This window comes from Olea europaea, unplaced genomic scaffold (genome assembly GCF_002742605.1).
Source record: "Olea europaea var. sylvestris unplaced genomic scaffold, O_europaea_v1 scaffold393, whole genome shotgun sequence".
In the NCBI taxonomy this organism is placed as follows: Eukaryota; Viridiplantae; Streptophyta; class Magnoliopsida; order Lamiales; family Oleaceae; genus Olea; species Olea europaea.
The window spans coordinates 207,812-230,650 of NW_019258828.1; the positions used below are offsets into that span (position 1 = coordinate 207,812).

At 33.1% G+C, this 22,839-nt stretch overlaps 1 protein-coding gene and 1 pseudogene across 1 annotated transcript; one reads left to right on the forward strand and one right to left on the reverse strand.

The window, feature by feature from the left end:
* Positions 1-9,057: 9,057 nt before the first annotated feature.
* Positions 9,058-9,651, reverse strand: LOC111387186. The gene is made up of 2 exons (XM_023011725.1): positions 9,445-9,651; positions 9,058-9,336 (listed from the first exon to the last, which is right to left on the reverse strand). Exons 1-2 carry the CDS (start codon positions 9,649-9,651, stop codon positions 9,058-9,060), a joined length of 486 nt encoding a protein of 161 aa, XP_022867493.1.
* A 1,625-nt stretch (positions 9,652-11,276) lies between these two features.
* Positions 11,277-22,839, forward strand: part of LOC111387187 — an 18,186-nt pseudogene continuing 6,623 nt past the window's right edge.

Here is a 22,839-nt window from a genome sequence, read left to right on the forward strand (position 1 = left end):
GTTTTTTGCTACTAATTTGCTCTAGCAATACTGCAAAGTGATTGTCATTGCGTCATCATCAATCTCGTTTGTCACTGCAATTTCAACACCAGCTCCATTCACTGGACCCCTAGACACTATCAATTTAAGTTATTTTGCCTTTGAAAATTGAAAGGTAACAAGTGGCAGACAATAGTAACTTATAATTACAAATTTTTATTTTCTTCAATTAAAATCTAAAGTGATAGAAAAAATAGGTTTGTATTACATTTATAGTTTATTTTCATCTTGTTCAAGTTATGTTCATGAATGATTTTTGAATTTTGCATATTGAATTGTGTCAAATTGAATTGGAATGGGTTTGAAATGAGTTATGTTATATAGAATGATTTTTGAATTGTGTATATAAAATATGTCTGGAATGATTCGTCCAATTGACTTATATTTATCGAATTGTGTTTATTTGAATTGATTATTAGTATTGAATATTGGTTGTATATTTTTCCTTTTAGATTACTTGAATTGATTGTTTTAATTGATTTTTTGTATCAATAACATTATAAATTCTTTAAACGTAAATCTACATTTCCTAATAATGAGCAAAATAATAATGAAAAGAATGTTTGAAATAAAATGGATGAAAATGATGAGCAAAATATTAATGAAGATGTAGGTGCAATGCCCTGGGTCTAATCGATTTTGGTTGTACACACTTTTAATATGTTTAATGCATTTATTTTGTAAGATCTATTATTTATTTGAATTATTATTCTAATAAATTATATTAAATAATAGAGTACGTAAATCTAAGTCTTAGTGATTTATTAATCACATGGAGTTGTGATTGTGAGATACAAATTACAATATACTTGAATTTTAAATAATTCATAGTCATAAGTAATAACAAGATATGGATTGATCATCACGTATGTCATTTTTTTTTACTTATGAAGTAAATAGCTAATCTTACAAACTAAAGTGACACTTAAATGAACACGTAAATATTTTATTATAGAACAAAACATTGGAGACCCAATGGAAAGATTGTACATGGATAACTATTTGAGTGTTAGTGGTTAATCTCTAATATTCAGTAATGGAATTGGTCATTCGACTTAAGGTCATCATAGTGCCTTATATAAAGGTAAACATACTTTGGTGATGTTGAATATTGCTTTGCAAAGGGTCACTAGTGCAGCATCGTTTCGATAGTAGTAAGAAATTATGATCTATATTTCATTCAATTGAGTTGATAACAAAATCATTGGTCAAGGTGAACTCATAAGTCGAAAAAAATTTCGACTTACATTGACTTAATAGTGGAATGTAAGATATGATTGATAAACACGATTGACACAAATCCGTATCTCTTATTTGATCGGATCATATTGAGGAAATGATTATAGTTTCACGATAAACGGACAATTTTGGTTTTGTCATAATACATGATATTTTCCATCACATGTATTGCCGTAACACATTTTTAAACATCGATTTGGGATAACAAATGTGAATTTGTAAAAGAGGTATTTTGATTTATCGATTTTGATTAGATCAAAATAATAATTCACGTCGTTAGTCATCGTAATCGGGAACCTACTCGGTCACATACAAAAGGAAAACTAAAAGAATAAGATTTACCAATTAATTAATTGAGAAGTGTTGGACAATAAATTAATTGGGTTGCTTTATTAGTATGCCCGAATTAATTAATTTTATGGACCAAATTTAATTAATTGGATGTGTACATAGTTATATAAAGGTAAACATACTTTGGTGATGTTGAATATTGCTTTGCAAAGGGTCACTAGTGCAGCATCGTTTCGATAGTAGTAAGAAATTATGATCTATATTTCATTCAATTGAGTTGATAACAAAATCATTGGTCAAGGTGTACTCATAAGTCAAAAAACGTTTTCGACTTACATTGACTTAATAGTGGAATGTAAGATATGATTGATAAACACGATTGACACATATCCGTATCTCTTATTTGATCGGATCATATTGAGGAAATGATTATAGTTTCACGATAAACGGACAAGTTTGGTTTTGTCATAATACATGATATTTCCCATCACATGTATTGCCCTAACACATTTTTAAACATCGATTTGGGATAACAAATGTGAATTTGTAAAAGAGGTATTTTGATTTATCAATTTTGATTAGATCAAAATAATAATTCACGTCGTTAGTCATCGTAATCGGGAACCTACTCGGTCATATACAAAAGGAAAACTAAAAGAATAAGATTTACCAATTAATTAATTGACAAGTGTTGGACAATAAATTAATTGGGTTGCTTTATTAGTATGCCCGAATTAATTAATTTTATGGACCAAATTTAATTAATTGGATTAATTACAGAGGAAATTACAGCCGCTGAGGTATTTTAAGTTCATATTTCATTATTAAGTAATTAGGTTCCTTAATTCAGAAACCAGGTAATTAATTATTTATCAACATTTTAATATATTTATTATCTAACCGTTCCCACTTTTTACGTTAATAGTAGAGAGAGAAAATTTTTAAATAAGGGAAAGAAATCATTCTAAATTGCTCAACTGCCTCCACATTCCTCAACGATCAACCTAATATAAGATACTTACCCTAAATCTGAAACTATCTTCATCTATCCTTCTGTATTTGTGACCTGAAGTCGAACAAATCACTGCAAGGCTTTGGTAATGGCGAAAACACGAAGTTGTGATCGAAAATCACAATAGAAAACAGACCGTCCCTCTGCAAGCCATCAACGGAATGCCAGAAGTCTACAAGTCGGTAACCGAGACCGTGATGAAACCCCGAAAACCTCGACCAAGTCTCGAAGATGAAAATCGAACAATGTAAGTGTTCTCTGTTGTCTATTGAGTTAAATGAGCATATGGGTACTTGATTTTTGAACTCGCCAAGTGACTTTGAATGAAGTATTGCTTTATTAATGCGGGACTTTTCAATTTTTGACATGGTTTATTGGTAATCCTTATGTGACTATTTTTCAATTACATTTGTGACTCAATGGTTTCAAGTGCTAAATGGTTGTGACCTGTGGGTTTGTGACAAATTTTTGTGATATGCAGATTTGTGATTATGGAAATTGGCCCATGTTATTCGATATGGTTGTTGTACATGTTTTGAGTGATTTTTGAAATCATACCGGTAATACGTGTTACAATTTTTCAAATACACTTGTGACTCTATTAGTGTGTTGTGAGAAATAGTTGTGACCTGTGTGATTATATGTTTTTATGCCTGGATTTGCACGTGTGCATGATAAAGGTTTTTGACATCTGTTTCCAATATTTGTAATGTCTTGCAGGAATGAAATTACATAATCCCCCAAGACCTATGGTTTCCTGGTAAAATTACAACCAGTGTGACCAAGAATGTGTTGACCAATTTCAAATCAAAGTTCACAAATGAACAAAAGGTTATTCTGGTAGACACTTGTTTTTCCTTTTACATGGATTGCCAGGAAATTGTGGTGCAGCCTCAACTAATACACTACTTTTTGTTGAGGGAGGTGAAGCAACCAAATCCCAATGAGATGTGGTTCAAGGTTGCAAGCAAATATGTTCGATTTTCGTTGTCTAAGTTCTATGTAGTCACGGGTATGAGATGTAATGGTAAGGATGTCAGGAAAATCTCGAGCATATTCCTTCTAGGATTAAGGGAACGTATTTCAAAAATTTGAAACTAATCACAAATGAAGATGTACGTGATGTATTCTTGAACTTGTTCGATACAGACGATCATGATGTTGTAAGTATCATGATTTTATATTTGATAACGTCTTTCTTGTTCTCCACGTCGTATAAGAAGGTGGTTGAAAACTACCTATTTGCCTTAGTAGAAGACTTTGTTGCGATGGAACGGTTTCCCTAGGGTAAAGAGTTGTTTGAGATGTCTATAAAATCTCTAAAAGAGGGTTTGGGTCATAGGAATCCCCACTACAGGCTGAAAGGGTTTTTGATTGCATTTCAAGTCTGGATTTACGAATCAATTCCAAGTCTTATTGGACCTGTGACCAATAGGGTGGGGAATATGCACCCCCGCATTGTGAACCGGGCGTCGAACAAACAGCCATCTACAGTTAAATTGGATGAAGAGGTCTTCTCCAAGCTTGACGTAAGTGTGAAACTTTTGGTTCTTAGTTGTTGTTCATTGCTATCGCAGTTATATATTAAGGGTCACAACAGATAATATATATTGTAAAGGCACAGTTATGTACACGTTAGCCACACATGATTTGGTTATTGCATGTTTCACAGATCACACACATAAAATATATGCTACATTCATCATGTGATGTCATCAAGTTTCCATCACACGATAATGACACTGAACATGCTTACGTCACAAAACTTTGATAATCAGTATGTTCATAGATAACTGATATGATTGTTAATTATATCACTGTTGTAGATTGAAGTTCATTACGTTGTTCCGTCTGATGATGAAATTGTAGCTCTATATATAAAAGGCATTTTGTACAAGAAACCTTTGCAACCACATGTATGAGAGAACATGCAATTTGGAGATACAGGCGATGCAGGCACGAGCCCCCGTGTCCAATCTCACACACCCAAACCACGGTTGTTAATGATTACAGATGGATGTAAAGGGCATTCAAGTAATGCTGAAGATGACGACGACGACGATATTGTTGATACACCACCAAAAAGGAAAAAGACACATTCCCGTTTCTACCCACCTACTGAGGAGCATGCAACGCGGGAATATTATCTTACGGAGCCAGAGGGGCATGACATCCATACTTCACCCCAGGCGCAGGCTACCCATGCAGATGATGAACCACAACCAGCTGTACATTATCTAGTCTTTTTATTTATGAACTCACAATTTTGGCTATTAGGTCACAATCTTAGGTTACATAACAATGTGTTAAATTGTCAGATCACACATATTTCAATGAGTAGTAGACCTATGCGTATAGATCACAGATTTGCCAAATAAGGTCACGGACTAGTGTTTGGTCACAGTTTACTGAGATATATGTTTGTATCTCACATTATTGTTTCACAAATCACAAACATATGTCTTATAAATTTGCACTGGTCACAAATCACAACCATGTGACATAACCATTTTGCAATTATTTACTTACATGTGTTTGACAAGTTGAGAGAGGAGTTACGTGGACAGATGAATGAACTTTAGTGTACTAATAAAGAGTTAACAGTGCAGCTCAAGGATCTGAAGTCACAACTATTAGACTTAAAACGAGATAGGAACAGTCAGATTGATCAACTTATTTGTGTCCAAGGTGAAATTCGATTGGACATGACGAAAATACGGTCAAGCATGACATTTTTGTTTGATTCCATTACTGCTTTAATATCAAGTACGATGGATACAATTGTTGCAAAAGCGATTGAGAAGAGTGAAGTTCACAGCGTTGGAGATGTACCACAGCAAGAGAAGGTACGTAATTTTATAATTGAAATCCTTTTTTATAGTGATTACCTTAAGTTGTCTATTAAGAGTGTTACAACAGGTCACAGATATTCAATAAAATATCGCTAGGAAAGGCAAGGGCAAGATGGACCCAGCTGACAAAATTGAATATCCATCCTTTCATCCGACCCCATCTTTCGACTTGAGTGTTGCTTCAACACCAATAATTTCTAATGAGGTTGATGCTATTATAGCTAGCGTGGTGAAGGACTGTAAAATTGAGGAGCAGGCTGATGTAACGACAAAGATCGTAAATGAGGAGCAAGTACTTCATATTCCGTTGCATACATTTATGGGTCACAAACACCTTACATATTGACTTGAAAATGTGGCAATGCACGCAGATCACCATTCATCCTTACACGTGATATTATTAGATGTTTGTGTATACGATATATGTCACAAATATTTATGTACCTGTCACAACTATGCGGTCATATGATATATTGTTCGCACAAATATATTTATTCAAACAATGCATTCATTATTTTTCGATATGCATGCAGAGGTCTCCTCCTTCTGCACCAACATCAGGCTTGCCAATTAAGAGAGCCCCCAAACCCACATGGATACTACAGTCCCTGTATGTTATCGGTGCTGGAAAACAAATTAAGCATTCCAATGATGCTATTGTTTTTGACAAGCATGCGGATGAGGCTGATGTTGTTGCATTTCAAAATTTGTTTAATAGAGGTTATAAACCAAGAACAAGTACGTACATATGATGTCGTGTGCTCTTATTTATGAAGTTGGGTAATTTGGGGTTTTAATTTATATTTAGCTGTTATTTTCCTGTTTTAGAAAGAAGTTTAATGATGTTGATGATGTCATTCGTCCACATTTTGTACTCAGTTCAATTCCTGTGGGGTCAAAAACCTGGTGGCATCAACTTATAGATTTGGAATCTTCATTGAGTAGCACGATATGATCCTTGAAATTGGTCACATATCACAAGTCACAATATTATGTACACCGATCACATACTCATAGGTCACAGATCAGTGAAATGGGGTCACAGATTACACATGCAGAGGTCACAGATTCCTGAAATTGGGTCATAGATCACATCAGTGTGCACATGTCACTGAAGTTCGTGAAATGTATCACAGGTCACAATATTATGCACACAGGTCACAGTTGTTTTAAAATGGGTCACAAATCATAGGTTTCAATATTCACAGGTCACCAATCTTCTGTGTGAGGCACATTAAACGTGTGCCGCACTTTACAGCATTCTTAAGTCACTCTTTCCATGCTTTTAAACTTTCTGTCACATTTTACAGCATATGGACATCTGTTTTCACTATTTACGACAATTTGCCCTAAGAAGTCAACATGTAAGATTGTGTGCTACCACAACTGGCTGTCTGTTCCAGGCAAATATAAAAAACATGTTTCCCCAGTTTCAGAAAGATCCAGATGTGATATTGACGGATAAATACATTGTTACGTTGCTACTGGTAGAAATTTAGAATTCAATTGCCCTTGGTCTAAAGTTGATTATGTGTTTTTGTCAATTTTACCCATCAATCGTGCACATTGGATGCTTTGTAAACTTGACATAAAAAACCATAAGATGTACATATACAACTCAAGCTAGAAAACTTACCGTGAAAAAATGGTTTTGGTCGGGGTTGACCCCTTTATCAGACTTATCCCGTAATTGTTGTTTGCTTTGGGCATATGGAAAAGAACCTCTATTGATTCGGGCAAAGATCCAGTTGTTTTGAGCGTATTGCTCGTAGATGACACTCCGCATCAACAAAATGGGTACAATTTTGTGACTTATTTTTCCTTTGTATGAATTTTTTTGATCTCCAAATTTTCACTCATACTGCCATCTCTCATATGTTATCTCTTGAATTTGTTGTTCAATCATGATTGTGGCATCTTCGTCATTAAGTATGCAGAGTACATGCTACGTGATGACATTAAGTCCATGCCGATGAATTTTGATGCGAGTCGAGCTAGGTTGGACATTGCCACCTGATTGTTTAAGCACAAGGAAATCAAGAAGCCAATGGATGGAGTTTGTGTAGTTGTTCAGTCGAAGGGAAAGAGCATTGTCATAGAGTTATTGTAGAAAGTTTGTGTAGTTGCTAGAATACTTTTTGGTGGTTTATGTTTCTGCAATGGATGGAGTTTATTTTGTTCATGTAACTTGAAATGGCTTATTGTCTTAAGTGTATTAATGAAAACAAAACAACTTACCTATGGTTATGAGAATTGTATATATGACAGTTCCTATATGATCGTTTGGCTTATGTCTTGTTGTCGATGTGGTGAATGCTTTTCGTAAAAATGTTGATTTGTTATATGTTCATGTGCATTGGACATAGTGTTGTAGACACAGGTCGCAAATCACAAGAGTGTTTGAACAGGTCACAAATTTTTGTGGATTGGGTCATAGATCAAAGGATAGTATGTTATGCTCAAAGGTCAGATATGTATTTGAAATGGGTCACAGATCACAGGTCACAGATATTTGTGAAACATGTCACATATGTTTTTAATACAGTTCACATATGTATGTGACATAGGTCACAGACCAGAGTTCCATATGTTTTTATACACAGGTCACATATGTTTGTGAAATGGGTCACATATCACATGTTACAGTATTATGTACACAGGCCAAAGATTTATTGAGATTGGTCACGTAGATCAGGTTACAAAATCAAGTACACAAGTCACGGTTATTTTGAAATGGGCCATCACAGGTCACAAATGTTTGTGAAACAGGTCACAAATATTTTTGAAACAGGTCACAGATGTCTGTGTCATAGGTCACAGACCTCAGGTTATTATGTTTTTGTACACAGTTCACATATGTTTGTGAAATGGGTCACATATCACATGTTAAAGTATTATGTTCACAGGTCAAAGATTTTTTGAGGATGGTCACATATATCAAGTCACTATATCAAGTACACAAATCACGGTTGAAATGGGTCACAGATCTCAGGTCACAGTATTATTTGCAGAGGTCACACATCACATGCCAAGTGATTATGTGTACATGTCCTAGAATCATATCACTATATGCACATGTGCATAGGTAATTAAATTGTAGTCACATTCTTCGATCTGTATTCCTTGGTCACAGGTTGTTGGTGACAAGTTGGGTCACATGACTATGCATATATCACAAGTCACAAGACTGTATGTCACAGGTCCCGAAATATAATATATATGTACAGCTGCTGTCACAGGTCACAAGTCATATGTCTGCATAGCTGCTGTTACAAGTGACAGATGCACACATCTCGTGGAGAGAAGAAAAAATGTACAAATGTTAATGTGAAAAGTTCATTTGCATATTTTGTTTGTCACAAATCAATTAAAATGTAAGCCTAAATTGCGTACATATAAGGGCCTAACGAATCAAAGTAATGAACGCTAAAATGTCGATACCGTTAACATTTCACATGATTTTGGATTATTTTTTCGCTAATGGAAGAAAGTTGTTACATGTCCTGTGATTGTGACAACTACCTTCACAACGTCCACATTTCATCATTTGTTTTCCCTCAATGCATGATCTTCTCCTCTTTTTAGCAGGTTTGCCTGATCTCTTCTGATTAGGTGCCAGGATAATTACGTCTTCAACTTTCGGGGCACAATCCACTCGTTTGAATTCCCCACTGGGTTTATTGTGCAGTGGTATGCATTCATGTATGTTTCACGAGTATAGAAGTACAAACAATAATTGTACGGATCCCATTTAGTTGTTGTTTCTATTACAGCCAATGCATGTGAACATGGCATCTGATCAACTTGAAGTATTCGATATGTGTAAGTTCGTTTCTCTATATCAACGACAAATGATGATCCCTCATCAACAACCGAAAATATTGTTTGGTTTGCTGGAGATACCTACGAACAAATAAAAGGATAATGTCAGGTCACATATCTTACATACTGCATATTCCACCAAGTCACATATATATGTATATGATGTAATGTGACAAATATGATTTTCACCCTCATGTTCCTCAAAGATGTGCTCATTTCTCTCATTATTTTCTCGTACTTGGTGGACAACTTTGTGAATGTGCCATATGCCATGTCTTTGTTCTTACAAAACCAAGATTGTATTGTTTGTTGCAATGAATCCAACAACGCTATAATAGGATAGCTCTTTGCTGCTTTTGTGACTGCATTGACGGATTTCACTATATTAGAGGTCATCGCGAGTACCTATTTGCAGGCATGTGGAGCCGTGACCACGTTTCTGGTCCAATTTCATCCTGTGAAGCCAAAACATTATTAGGTTGGAAGGCATACACCTTTCACGGACAGTATGTACATGTACGAAAGTAAAACCTTACCAGGTAACCTCTAATCTTCTTGTTGATTGTGTCCAACTGTTGCATATTGTACTCGAAATTTGACAAAGTGTATACACGAATAGCCAAATTGAATGGTTGTGTTATATTGTGACCTGATTTACCTAAGTGTGATTTCAAGTTTTGTAGCAAATGGTACGTACAAATTCCATGGCTTGTACCCGGATACACCCATTCGACTGCAGTCTTTTATACTGTTATCCCTATCTGATACAAAACAAAGTCCTTCCCTATTACCATAAGCACCCCTAAGGTTTTCTAAAAATCATGTCCAAGATGCATCATTTTCGTTATCCTCAACACCGAATGTAAGCACAAAGATGTTGTTATTAGCATCATGTGTACAAGCTGTAAATAGAGTGCCTCCATAGTGCCCATTCAGGTACGTGCCGTCCACATCTAATATAGGCCTACAGTGGACCCATCCTTCAATGGATGCACCAAGTGCCATGAAACAGTATCTGAATCTGTTGTGACCATCGACTTCCAACTTTGTCACCGTTCCAGGATTTGTCTGTTCAAGCATATAAAAGTAGCTTGATAGCTATCGAAATAACTCTGTTGGATCTCCCTTGATTAGTTTCAAAGTTCTTTCCCGCGACCTCCAAGCTTTAACATAATTCATTGTGACCCCATATGTATGCAACATGCGTTACATATATCGTTCAGAGTGTATACAGTATGACTTATACTTGATGCATGAGGACACCACAGATGCTGAGACTTGCCTATGAGCTCCTAAAACTATGTTTGAAGCACATGTGTGACCATCGGTTAGCTTTCAAATCTTAAAAATCTCTATTTTCCCAACCTTGAAGACCTACATATCCAGTTGCAATCATCAAGTGAGCACTTGACTAGATACTCCTTCTTATCTTATCGAACTACCACATATTCAAACATATTTTGTATGGCAAAGAAATACATGCTCAATTTCAAAACATCCTTATTGTGAAACACTCTGCCTTCTTCTATACTCATAGCATTAGAAATGGAAACAATTGTGACCAAATTTTCATCCATGCGATGAGTTGTTTCTACAACTGTATCACATATGTCAGTTGTTATATTCTGCAACGGATACACCCCTGCACTAGATTGCACATAAAGTGCATTTGGATTGTCCAACATAGAACTGGGCGATTCATGTCCTATTTCTGTAGATGTCACCTCAATGTTTATGGGGTACTTTGATGGGTCACGCTCTACAGTTTTTAGAGTCACGTATGTTCGAACATTACTATCACTACTTATTCTTACTGGAGGCAGATCAACATTCAGTGTATAAGTCATTGTGATAGCTACCTTAGTAGGATCTAGGCTGAACTCTGTCACTGTTGTTTCCAGATGCTTTATATAACAACAATTATGATCAACCATCACCAGTGCTGACTGTAACCCGTATAACAAGCAAACATGCACATATCCCATTTCTACAAAATTCAAAAGGAAAACTGTCAGATTTAGATGAGAAAATCAGTCACATATCAGTTTAAGGTATCTGCTATGGTCACATTTATACAATTCTTGGCACTGATAGAAAGTATGATTTCATATGCAACTCAAGGTCACATACAAAAAATCCTGTATCATACGTAGAACACTACCACATGTAGTCAATCCCAATCAACTATGACGGTCACACATTGAAACTCATGCTACATATTGAGATCGGTCACATAAGTAACTGTCCATAACGTAATGATTTCACGTCCACAATCATAATGCAGCTGAGTCACATAGGCAGTTAGTCTAAAAATCGTAATGCCCTAATATGAATTGGTTGAATTCGAACCCACACGATGAATACAGACGCTGTCATAGGATTTCAAAATTGGAATCACATACCTGATTGTAATCCAGATTCGACAAATCCCCATGAAGAATGATGGATGCTTGATTACGGATCAATTAATTCCAATTGGTATCGAGGTCGATTTCGATAATGTGAAATGATTTTCTTCCTACGATTGCTCAAGCTTCTTTTTTTGGGATGTGGCATTGATTTTTGACCAAGATTTCTGCAGAAATTGTAACAGATTACTTATTTTAAGGAGCCGTTTGTAATCATACCGATATATATATATATATATATAGTATGATTTATGACCTGTTTTGTATATATTTAAACCTTGATTCTTAAAAATGAAATTGTGTACGTTAAAAGCTTGGGTAATGTATTGTTCCGTTAATTAAATATTGAACTGGGTTAAGTTTAAGAGATGGGCTAAGCCCGCTTGGACTCGTATTAATAGGCTGCTAGGGTTTGAAAAATCTGTATAGAATACAATTCATACTCTTGCTAGCACAAGAAAAGAAAATTATAGTTCTCTCAATCTTGTTTCTTGTGAGGATTTTATTAGAGATTGGATGATTAGATAGTTGTGGATTGCAGATCAGAAGTGTTCTTTAAAGAATTCATCAAAAGTATAATTTCCAATCATAGTTTTTCTCTAAATACTAAGAAGATCCTTGGTTGGAATTGAAAATTTTGTTTAAATTCCGCTATGAATGTTAAGTAAATTCCCAATAGAAGGAATGCTCATTAAACATAAAAATACATTTTTTTCGGGTCAAATATGAATCATTCAAGAATCAAAAACAAAATATTCGATCTATATAAGTTTGATTGTGCTCCCTAACTCGAAATGTTTACATCCACCATTGTGACATTATGTGAATCCTAGATGTTTTCGTGCAGGCTGAGTTCAAGTTTTTTATTCAATACATGATAAACCTTGTGTTGATTTTATGCTGGCAAAGTCTTCAAGTGACGCAATGCAATTTGTGATGAACATATTCAAGTAAAAAGCATGCACATCATTGGTGCTATTAAGTATTGAAAATCAAGTTTTTAATTTCGCGGGAGGCCTTGATGCAGAGAGCGTGGAGGCTTTTGAAGAGCTGTGAAGCTCAGTCGAAGTGGAAGAAAAGAAAAATTAGGGAGTTGACGATATGATCTAATTCGAGCATGCCTATTTTTTCATAATGTGGTTAAAAGTGAACAAAAGTTACAAGTTTAAAAAAAATAAAATTTATTGTTAAGAATAAAAAGCTTTATCTAATAGAGGCCAAGTAAGAAAGAGACCTTTTGATAAGACTCTTAAAAGTTAAGACAAAGTCTTCAGCATTTGGCACAATGTTGCAAGCAGAGCTCCTATCAATAATATACAGCCCTCTCACAAATATGGGACCGTGATATATAGTGTGAGGGCTGTCAACAAAACTGTATAGTGTGCTGTATGTGTAGCATTTTTCTAAAATTTTTATCACTTGATCTTTTGATAGTATTACTTTTATTAAAAAAAATTTGGTCGTGAATCCAAAAAGTGCTTTTGTAGAAACTTTATTTTTATTTTTAGTTGGGTAAGAATTAATTTTCTTTAAATCTATTATTGTGCATTTTATTAATTTAAAGCTTCATTAAATGTAATAATAATTTCTTGTAAAAGCAAAAGCTCAAGATTTGGTTTTCTCTAAAAGTGATTTAGACTTCTGAAAAATCCTTCCAGACACCTCTTCCTCAAATTATCCCCCCTTTTTTAATAGAAACCTCTTTTTGCTGAGTATATTCATTAACAATAAATGGACATTTCATTTAGGATACATTCGCATAGTCGACTGTTTAAATAAAAGTAAGCTAAGCGAGCTCCAACACTTCTCTTATGAACAGGGCCAGCTCCGAGAATTTTGAGGCCTTAGGCGATTAATTATTATGAGGCCCTTCAACATAATATTTTATTTTACAAGTGTAATGATATTCAACTATTTAAATAATTAATACTTTTATATTAAAAAGAAAATGGTCGACTCAAGTTTGTGACTAAGTACAAATATCAGTTGTGGGTGATCCAACCGCTAGTTTAGAACCTATTAATGAACCGTAGGGTCCACATCATTTGAAGTGATTTAAGTAGGCATGGGACTCGAGATAGGTGGCAAAATAAGATGTATATCTCACTCCAAATTGCAGCCTCGCATGGTTTTTGTTGACCCAGAACCATTAACCACCATTAAACATGTACTCATCCTTTCTCATTTATTCATTTCACTTGGCCAATAGCTGGCCCCAATCCATACAAAAGCAAATCTAACTCCAAACAACTTGCTGGTAAATCATGTGCACAAAAAATCAGTTTTTAAATACATTTTTTTTAAAGGAATTCGAGGGGTTTTGGATGGGGTGCAATTTTTGGGCTTTTACTTATAGAGGGCCCCTAAAATCTGAGAGGCCCAAGGCAGTGGCCTTGCCTGCCTTGGGCCAGGGCCGGCACTGCTTATGAAGTAGATATGTTACTCTGCTAGAGAGCTCGAATTGAGACTGTCCAAAATTTTTAAAAGACAAGTTTTGTGAGGTATTTTTCTATGTTAGTTGATATTTTTTAAAAATAAAATCGTTTTCTGCATTTGACATTTACTTTCATGTATTCAATTTTAAATTTATTAAGAAAAACTTAATTCTTTGTTGATATTTACTGAGAAAGCAAACAACCCTATATCCCTTTTTGAAATTACTATTGATTGTTATATATAGATATACATACAATTAAATATATCATTCTTTATGCTTCAATGACATTTGTGAATTCGTATAATCGATGGTGTTGGTAAAAAAACACATCATGAATCTAACTTAAGCCAAATATTTAATATAGGAAGTAAGATTCAACGTCATAAATGTATTTATTTATTTATTTATTTTTATTATTATTATTATTATTATTTACTTCATAAGAGAGCTAAACTTTTTAAAGTAAATATTCTATGTAAAATAAAAGGGACTCAATGTTTGAGAGTACAAGTTGAATATGAATTTTACCTGCCGAATATTATTTATTACCACATGGATCATCTACTTGAGTATTAATGGACCCACTACATCAACTTCAACAATAAAAAATCTCCTTTTCCCAAAAAGCCAAGGATCAAAAGTTCTATTCGGCATAATTACAATTTATTGCAATAGGTTGGTATTATATTATCTAGTTAAGTTCATGTGATCTTCTCTCTCTCTCTCTCTCTCTCTTGATTCTCTTTTCCAAAATGGGGATTACTTTGAGACCACATCTTCCTCTTTATATCTCATTCCATAATCTAATTACTAGTAAATATTAGTGCTGAAGAAAATTTTAACTTCTTTTTTCTTTTAATACTATTCTTTATTACCAAATTATCGACATTACACATTTGTTTTAGTACAATAGATTAGGATGAACAAGATGAATGAAATAATTCCATTTGCAATCATGAAACTATATATGAGATTTTAGTGGGATTACAAAAATTTTAATTTTTCTCAATTCAGTCATTGAACTTCGACTTAGTTTCAATGGAATTAGAGTATCTCTAATAAATGATCTAGATACAAGATGCTTTTTTTTTTTTTAGAAAGTCAATACAGAAAAAGAGCTTCAAGAAACTTGCCATTCTTAATTTATAATTACTGAATTTGATAAGTTACATATTTGTATACTCTATTTCTCAAATTATTAAAATCATATTTGAATTGATTTTCCATTGACATTTAAACAAGATATTTTAAATAAAAGATGAGGAGGTGAACATAATTTTTTTTCCCCGAAAAACAGAATAGAGAGTCAAAAAAAGAGAACATTGTTGTAGTATATAAAAATGAATAATACAATTTATCACTAAGAGAAATGATCTTTATAAATAGAGTCTCTTGAAGATTAATATATTATATCATGAAAATGTAGTGAGTAAATCTTGCACACTTACAAATTCTCATATATAAAAAATGGGATGTTTACAACTTTTGAGAAGAATGAGAAGAACAACTTGATATTGAAGACTTTTTTCACGAATGGTTAAATAAATATTTTCTTAACCTCTCAAGTAAGAAGATCATTATGATGAGATTTTATTTTATTTTATTTTTTTTAAACAAACAAACTACCCTTTTACATATCCAAAATAAAGCCTTTAAATCCTTGAATAAACATTAATGATTATTTGATGAGGGGGGACAATAAAAAATTATTTTGAAAATGTATAAGAGCAGCCAGTAAATATCAACTCGAGAACTATTGTAATTAAATCGAATAATGTTGTGTAGTTCTATTGAAATTGTAGTCCTAGTCATTTAATTCCATTTATCAATTAATATCACATTAGCGCAATCTAAACTAGAATTGCAATTTTAATGGGGGTTAAATATCATTACTCAATTAAATAACTCTTCGATTAGTGTATTAACTAATTATGCTATAGATTGCGCCTTAATTTGTGTATATGAGACACAATGAGATCCACAAAATGTGCAGGAACTGTGCCACTGACTTTTCATTTACACCAACTCCACGAAATCTTGCTCAGAATTCAGTATGACTTACAAGTAATAAACTCGACTTATTAATTAAGTATTCCGTCTTTCGATCGGTAAATCGGACCATCTAATTTGTTACTAATCTGTCGAAAATTTCGTCTGTCATATCAATCGAAGTTGTTCGTTGCAATATCAACAGGAAAAATGGATTTGCCACACGCATACATAAAGAACAGATAGCTCATCACGTGCATTGCACACTCCCTCTATAAAATTTGTCTTCAAAGAAATTTTGGCTTATAAAATTTGACCAACCACATTAATTAATATCATTGTGGTGTTAGCTAAGTATCAATTTTCCCTGCTTCCATGCCGTGCCGTCACAGCTACTCATGTTTCTTCAAATATAAAATCAAATATCTGCCATTTAATATGCTATAATCAATCAAAATCATGATTATGTGTATATATATGTGTGTGTGTATACACACACACAATACAAAAATTAATCTACTATTTTCATAGTATATATAATTTACATGCTCAATCTTATTCATGAAGTAAAGAAACGAAATGATATCACAAAACTCATCATAGAATAAAGGCCCTCACTAACCACTTCTCTTTGTATGATCATTATATATTTTCTTCAATGGTGCAAAGGGTTTGGACCAGATGGGACGAGGCGTTTATCGACCCCATAGCGTGGATCAATCTCTGGCGGCCCTCTTTCCGATGAGTGTTTCCGGTGCCGGTGGTGGCGGTTGAGAAAAGGACTAAAGTCAAACTTGGCGGTGGCCATTGCTTTTCTATGGTTTAGAGGATGATGAGATAGGGTTGACGATGAGAAGCCATTGGTTTCGTAGTTTTTGAGGTATTTGAGACCGTAGAATTCATGAAAGACTACTATAAGGAGGAGAAAGAGGCAAAGAAGGGAAAATAATACATGAGGAATTCTCAAGGCCATGTGGGAAGAAGTGAGGGGGAAGGGTTTTTAGAAGAGGAAGCATGGAGCAATGAAATAAGGGAAAATCTTTGAGTCTATTGAGAAATTTTTGAAGGTTGACTGCTTGAATATCTAATAGATCAAATGTAAGATATGTAGAGGAGGTGAATTTAGATAGTGCTTGATAATATGTTAGACTTGTGGGGATACTTTTATATTTTCATCTTTATGACATATAAAGAGTGAGAGAGGAGAGAGAAAGAGGCCCTTTTCCCAATTAATGTTCCTTAAAAATCAAGGAACAAAAGGGTTATTATGCAGATTGTCAAACCCCTCATTATATAATGTCTGATTATGTTTACCGTATCAAACTTTTGATATCTTGAGAGTAGGAAAAGTTGATAGTTTAGGATTGTTTAAACAGATCTCTCTCTATATAAGCGATACTAATTAGTCAAGAGTCAAAATTCTGAATCAGTAGGGATCTAATTTAATTACGAGAAAAATTTTCAAACACAAAATATAATATAATTAAAGATAAAAACCAAAAACAAATAGAAAGGTCATGTAGCAAAAAAATTATTTCAGAATTCAGTGAGGGCCTGGGACAAGGCTGGCCCCAACCTCCCTTCAGCAAATTATGCTGGAGAATGAGTAGTGATCATGTGTGAGTGTTGAACCGCATCATGTGCATATTTTACTCCGAGGCTTGACGTGTGTGACAATGCAGTGTTTGTAAATGTTAATGTTCCACCCCAAATTTCGGTGGCCTTTGTTGACACAATAGTGGTTCTTGGTGAAGCAAGAGTGGGCTTCGAACTGTGTTGTGTATGTTGGAACGTGGAAGCGAAATTAATCAGAAATTAAAAATTTTCTTTAATTTAATAAATATGATCGTCTAGATGTTTACGTGTATGCTATAACAAAATTAAAAGATTTGAATCTTTTTCCTAAGTTCGATGATCAACCTTTGAATTAACTTTGATCTGCGAACTTTTGGCTCTTTTAATTGCAAAAATCTTGGTGCTTCAAACGTTCAAGTCTTCTATGGGATTCTCCAACGCAAAGACTACACCGGCGTGTGTGCACCTTTTTTTTAATTAATCCAGAAACTTATTCTTGAATTTGGACAATTGGAAAGCAAGAAAATAAATATTTTTTTTTCTCTCTTTCTCTCTTTAAATTTGAGTTCTATGGAATTATGAATTATGAATGTTGTACAGTTGTAGTATTTTTTTATCTATTTAATCTCTATTTATAGAGAAAAAGATTATACAAATTTAGTACAATTATAATCTCACATTCAAACAAAAGTCTTAATTAAATCTCAAGTAGCAGTTTTAATTTAAGTCCAACTCCAATTAGTTTATATTTAATTACATGTGTAGTCTTATAACTTTAATTACTATTATAATTAAATTTACAACTTTTATAGTAATTATAACTAAGTACAAAACTTTATTGTAATTATAATTAAACTCAAAACTATTATAATTACAGTAATTAAGTTCAAATACTTCATGGAACTACCACAGGAACTTAATCAGACATATATTTTTCAAACTCCAATAATTAGATCATGTCTAGTTGACCTAGACTACCCAATCTAATTTAATAGTCTTTGCTTTTTCTACTAAAGGCTAAAGATTGAACTATCGGAATATATAGAATCACATAAGCCAATAAATATATAATACTTTGCTCTGACCTGCTGTATATGTATTTTATCCATGTTCGAGATCCAATAATTAGGTACGAGCATAAATGATCGTTTAGCTCCTTTAACTATTCTCATTAACTTAAGTTTCATTTTCTTCAACGGTCTTGTGAATAAATCACACATGTCAAAATTTAGTCGTCACTAAACATTGAGCTAAGATTTTAACCCTTCAACTAAAAATATTTAAGTAATCGCTTGACCCATTTTTCAACGACATGAATTCATGTTTTCTACTCCACTCATTCTCAAGTTCTCAACTCATCGAGATATTTGACAAATCAACTTGATCTCATCCATTGATGAATCAAAGAACAATTAAAATCACGAAAAGATATACATAATCCTGTCAAGAGATTCAAATGAAATACACAGAGGTCAAGTAAAATTTAATTATCCGCACGGTTATGTTATAAAATTAAATTCGACACACGATCCGTTCAATACACTCCAAGTGTACTAGTGTCATCTTTAACTATTTCCGTAATAAGGACAAATCACAAATCCGAATAGTAAATTGGTCAACACTACAATATTCCAATATAATGTGTCAACCCTTATATATAGATTATGAACAAATTATTTATGATCAAAATATATGTTGTGTCATATTGTATTTTTCAACACAAGTACCCAACTCATATTACCACAAGTGATCAACTCACTTTAATTTCTCATGTTCAATAATAAATAAATGTAATAAATAAAGTAAACATAATTTTATTCAATATAAAAATATTATTTTTTTTACATCAGCAAAATTATACTATATGGACACACAACCCAACAGTGCATGTGTTTTGCGTTCGAGGCTTTAAAGTGTGGCAACGTACTGTTTATAATTGTTATCGTTCCGCTTCAAATTTCGATTACATAATCGAGCCCTTTGTCGACACAAGCTGCATTGGCCAATGTGGTATGGCCAAATGTCGTTGGCCTGTGATGTTTTTGTACATGGATGTATGTATAAAAAGTACACACAAGGGGAAGCATGGGGAGAAGCAATTCCGCATTGAGTAAGTTGCACCAAATGCTGGGTGGGGTAAAGCAATCCATATTTTCATTCCACCAAGCAATCTGTGCACTGTTTGCAAATAGGAGAGATTATTCTTAGAAATAACAGAAACAAGTGATTGATGATGAAGAAGAAAAGGAAAGGTTATTAATTATATTACTACGCATTTAACATAAAGCAAATGAGCATAAATAAAGCTAAATATATGCTAGATTAACAATGTTTTCATGAAGCCTTGGTCACAATTCTAGCATAAAGTCACAATTTTCGAAGATACATGTTTTACATTAAGTTCAGAGAGACATTAAGTCATAAAATATATCACATATTTATGAATGACTATCGCCGTACATATTTTTATAAGTCACAATCACACAACGTAATATGTTACGGTTTCATATGTATTACTAATGTTTTAGGCCACAAAACCTCATAGATCACAATTACACAGCATATGATAAATTTCAATGGATGTGTGTCTCAAGTCACATTCTTAATTTGTACATGCATACTTGAAATTATAAATTATCACAATTTCTATGACCGTGAGAGACAGCCACACAAACTATAAGTCATAATTATACTAACATAAGGTTACAGTTACAATTTTCGCACAAAATGATTGAAAAGTATTTGTGACCGAAACAATAATTATTAAAAAACGATTTTTAATTTTTTTTTTTTTTTTTGCTTACCAACAGATGTAAAAATGATGTAGAAACTGTGGATAAGAAGGAAATAAGTATTCCGGAGAAATCACGTTGGAATTTATGACCAATATCTTCATCTATTGTGGATAATCATGCCATCGAGGTCCGATATTCTATTTTCTACTTAGGATTTGTGAGAATGTTGGATAGGAAGATAAAATGATTGCTCTCTTTTTCTTTTTTCCCATAAAGTGATAGATGAGAGAAAATAATCATCAATTATTTTTAATAATTCTCAATTGAAGCCTCATTATTCTCTTATTTAAATACAAATAGTAATGCTTTCATGAAAAATAATATTTATATTTTAAGTTTTTTTTCCCTCTCTTTTAAAAGGAAAACAATTATTGGAAATCGTTCTTTTAAGTTTCTATAATAAAATAAAATAAAATTAGGTATTATCTTTTTTATTCATAAATCAAGTATTTTTTTTTTGAAAAATAATTTAAAATGATTTTATAGTAATATGTTTCTATTTTGTCTTAAAATCCGTTAATAGTGATTATGAATATCTAATTTCAATTTTATTTGGATAGAGAAACTTTCCCCGAGAGGTCTAAAGGTCATATACATAAAGAATTAATCTACTTGTACAATTATTGTTGACAATAATGAATGACAACATTGATATTGTCAAAATCTGGTCCATTAGTTTTAAAATAGATTTTGAAATGGATGAATGTAATGATGACAAGTATGATTGTCAATCAATATTGTAAGAAATAATTGTACATGTAACATGACTCATACATAAATTACAAAGCTCATGATTGTTGCATTTCACCTTTACGTCACATATGTTATCAATTACAATTTCATATGTTAGATGAGTACAGTTACATTAATACAGATGTATCAATTTTGCATACATCTATGAAATCCAAACAAGGGTGGAGCCACTAAAGGACGAGTGAGGTTGGCTGCCCCACTGAATTTTCAAAAACCTTTCATTCGACCTTGTTAAATTTACATTTTCAGATTTTATTTTATTTTTTTCATTTTTTTCACAATTTATTTTAGTCAATTTTTCGTCTCATCCCTACTGAAAAATAAATTTGGGTCCACCCCTGATTCCAAACGTCTCTGTACTGTTACATCCACGATTGTAATAGTGACATATTGTTACATGTAGAATGATGGCTGTGACTAAAAAAATATGTGGACAAAAGTAAGAATCCATGGAGCCAAGATTTAATGGAGAAGATAATAACTCCAAACAGATTTTTGAGGAGTAAATATAATGAGATACTGAAAATCATTTATTTTATTGCATAATTAATAACCATCATTCCAGGTCGCAATCTTGTTTATATAAATCGATTATTATTTATTTTATATAAAAAAATATTGAATTATGAAAAAACTTTCTCAGATTTTGAAATGTCTAAAAGTATTATGGTAGTTACGATTTTTTCCTTCCTAAATTTCAAGCAATGGGCTGGACATTTTTCCACAATTCATTAGGAGGGCATAGACAAACTTTTGAAGGGGTTGCCGCAAGTTCAGTTTAGGCATTACTTTCCCTTCGTCTCATCTAATTGTAATTGTGAAGGTAAAAAGTATACGTCTCCCATCTTCCTATATACATTGAACTTTTGTTATCGATAGATAAAGATAGGGAAATTCAAACCCTTCTACTGAATTTAGTTGGGACTTGATAATACTGCCTAAACTTGAAAGGTGTTCTAGAAAAAATAACATAAAATAAAATTACATCTTTATAATTTCTGTAGTATAATCGTAATCGCACTTTCGCATTTCTTCACAATGGTGGTTGATAAAGTAGATAACTCAATATAAAGCATATAATCATGGATTATGAATCCACAATTTTCCGACTAATTGGAGGGGACGTTTTGCTAAATGATACTTGATGTGATCTAGAGAAGTTTTATTTTGATCCAATTTCTTATTTTTGATAATTTAGATATTTTAGGACTCTATTTTCCGGTTTAACTAGATTTCTGGGTTTTTCTAGAATTTATTTCCTTTTAATATTATTCTAGGTTATTTTCTCATTATTGTAAAGAAGACTTTTTATGATGAATTAATGGAGAATTCTTTCAAGAAACTTTTGCTTCAAATTATCTTGTTCTTCTTGAACATTAAACTTATCAAGAATTAATTGTTCTTGTGGCGTTCAAAACAACGGGTGTGATTTCAGTTAATTATTTGTAATCAAAAGGTCGGCATGTCCATGTAATTGTGTTGGTTGTTTGGTTCGTGATTATTGAGTCAGATCCACAGTTTCAGGTGAAATTCATCGTGTCGCGTAATCAAGAGGTCCTTTACAACGCCGTTCTTGTTGGGTTGCTTGATTCCAATATTGTGGGTTGAGTTCAAAACCTTGTTCTTT

What these genes read in the sequence shown, in the direction of transcription:
- LOC111387186 (XM_023011725.1), bottom strand. Translation starts at nt 9,651, where the DNA reads ATGACCTCTAATATAGTGAAATCCGTCAATGCAGTCACAAAAGCAGCA. An exon ending in CATCTTTGAGGAACATGAGG is followed by an intron (nt 9,337 to 9,444) that starts GTGAAAATCATA and finishes ATTTGTTCGTAG; the next exon opens with GTATCTCCAGCAAACCAAAC.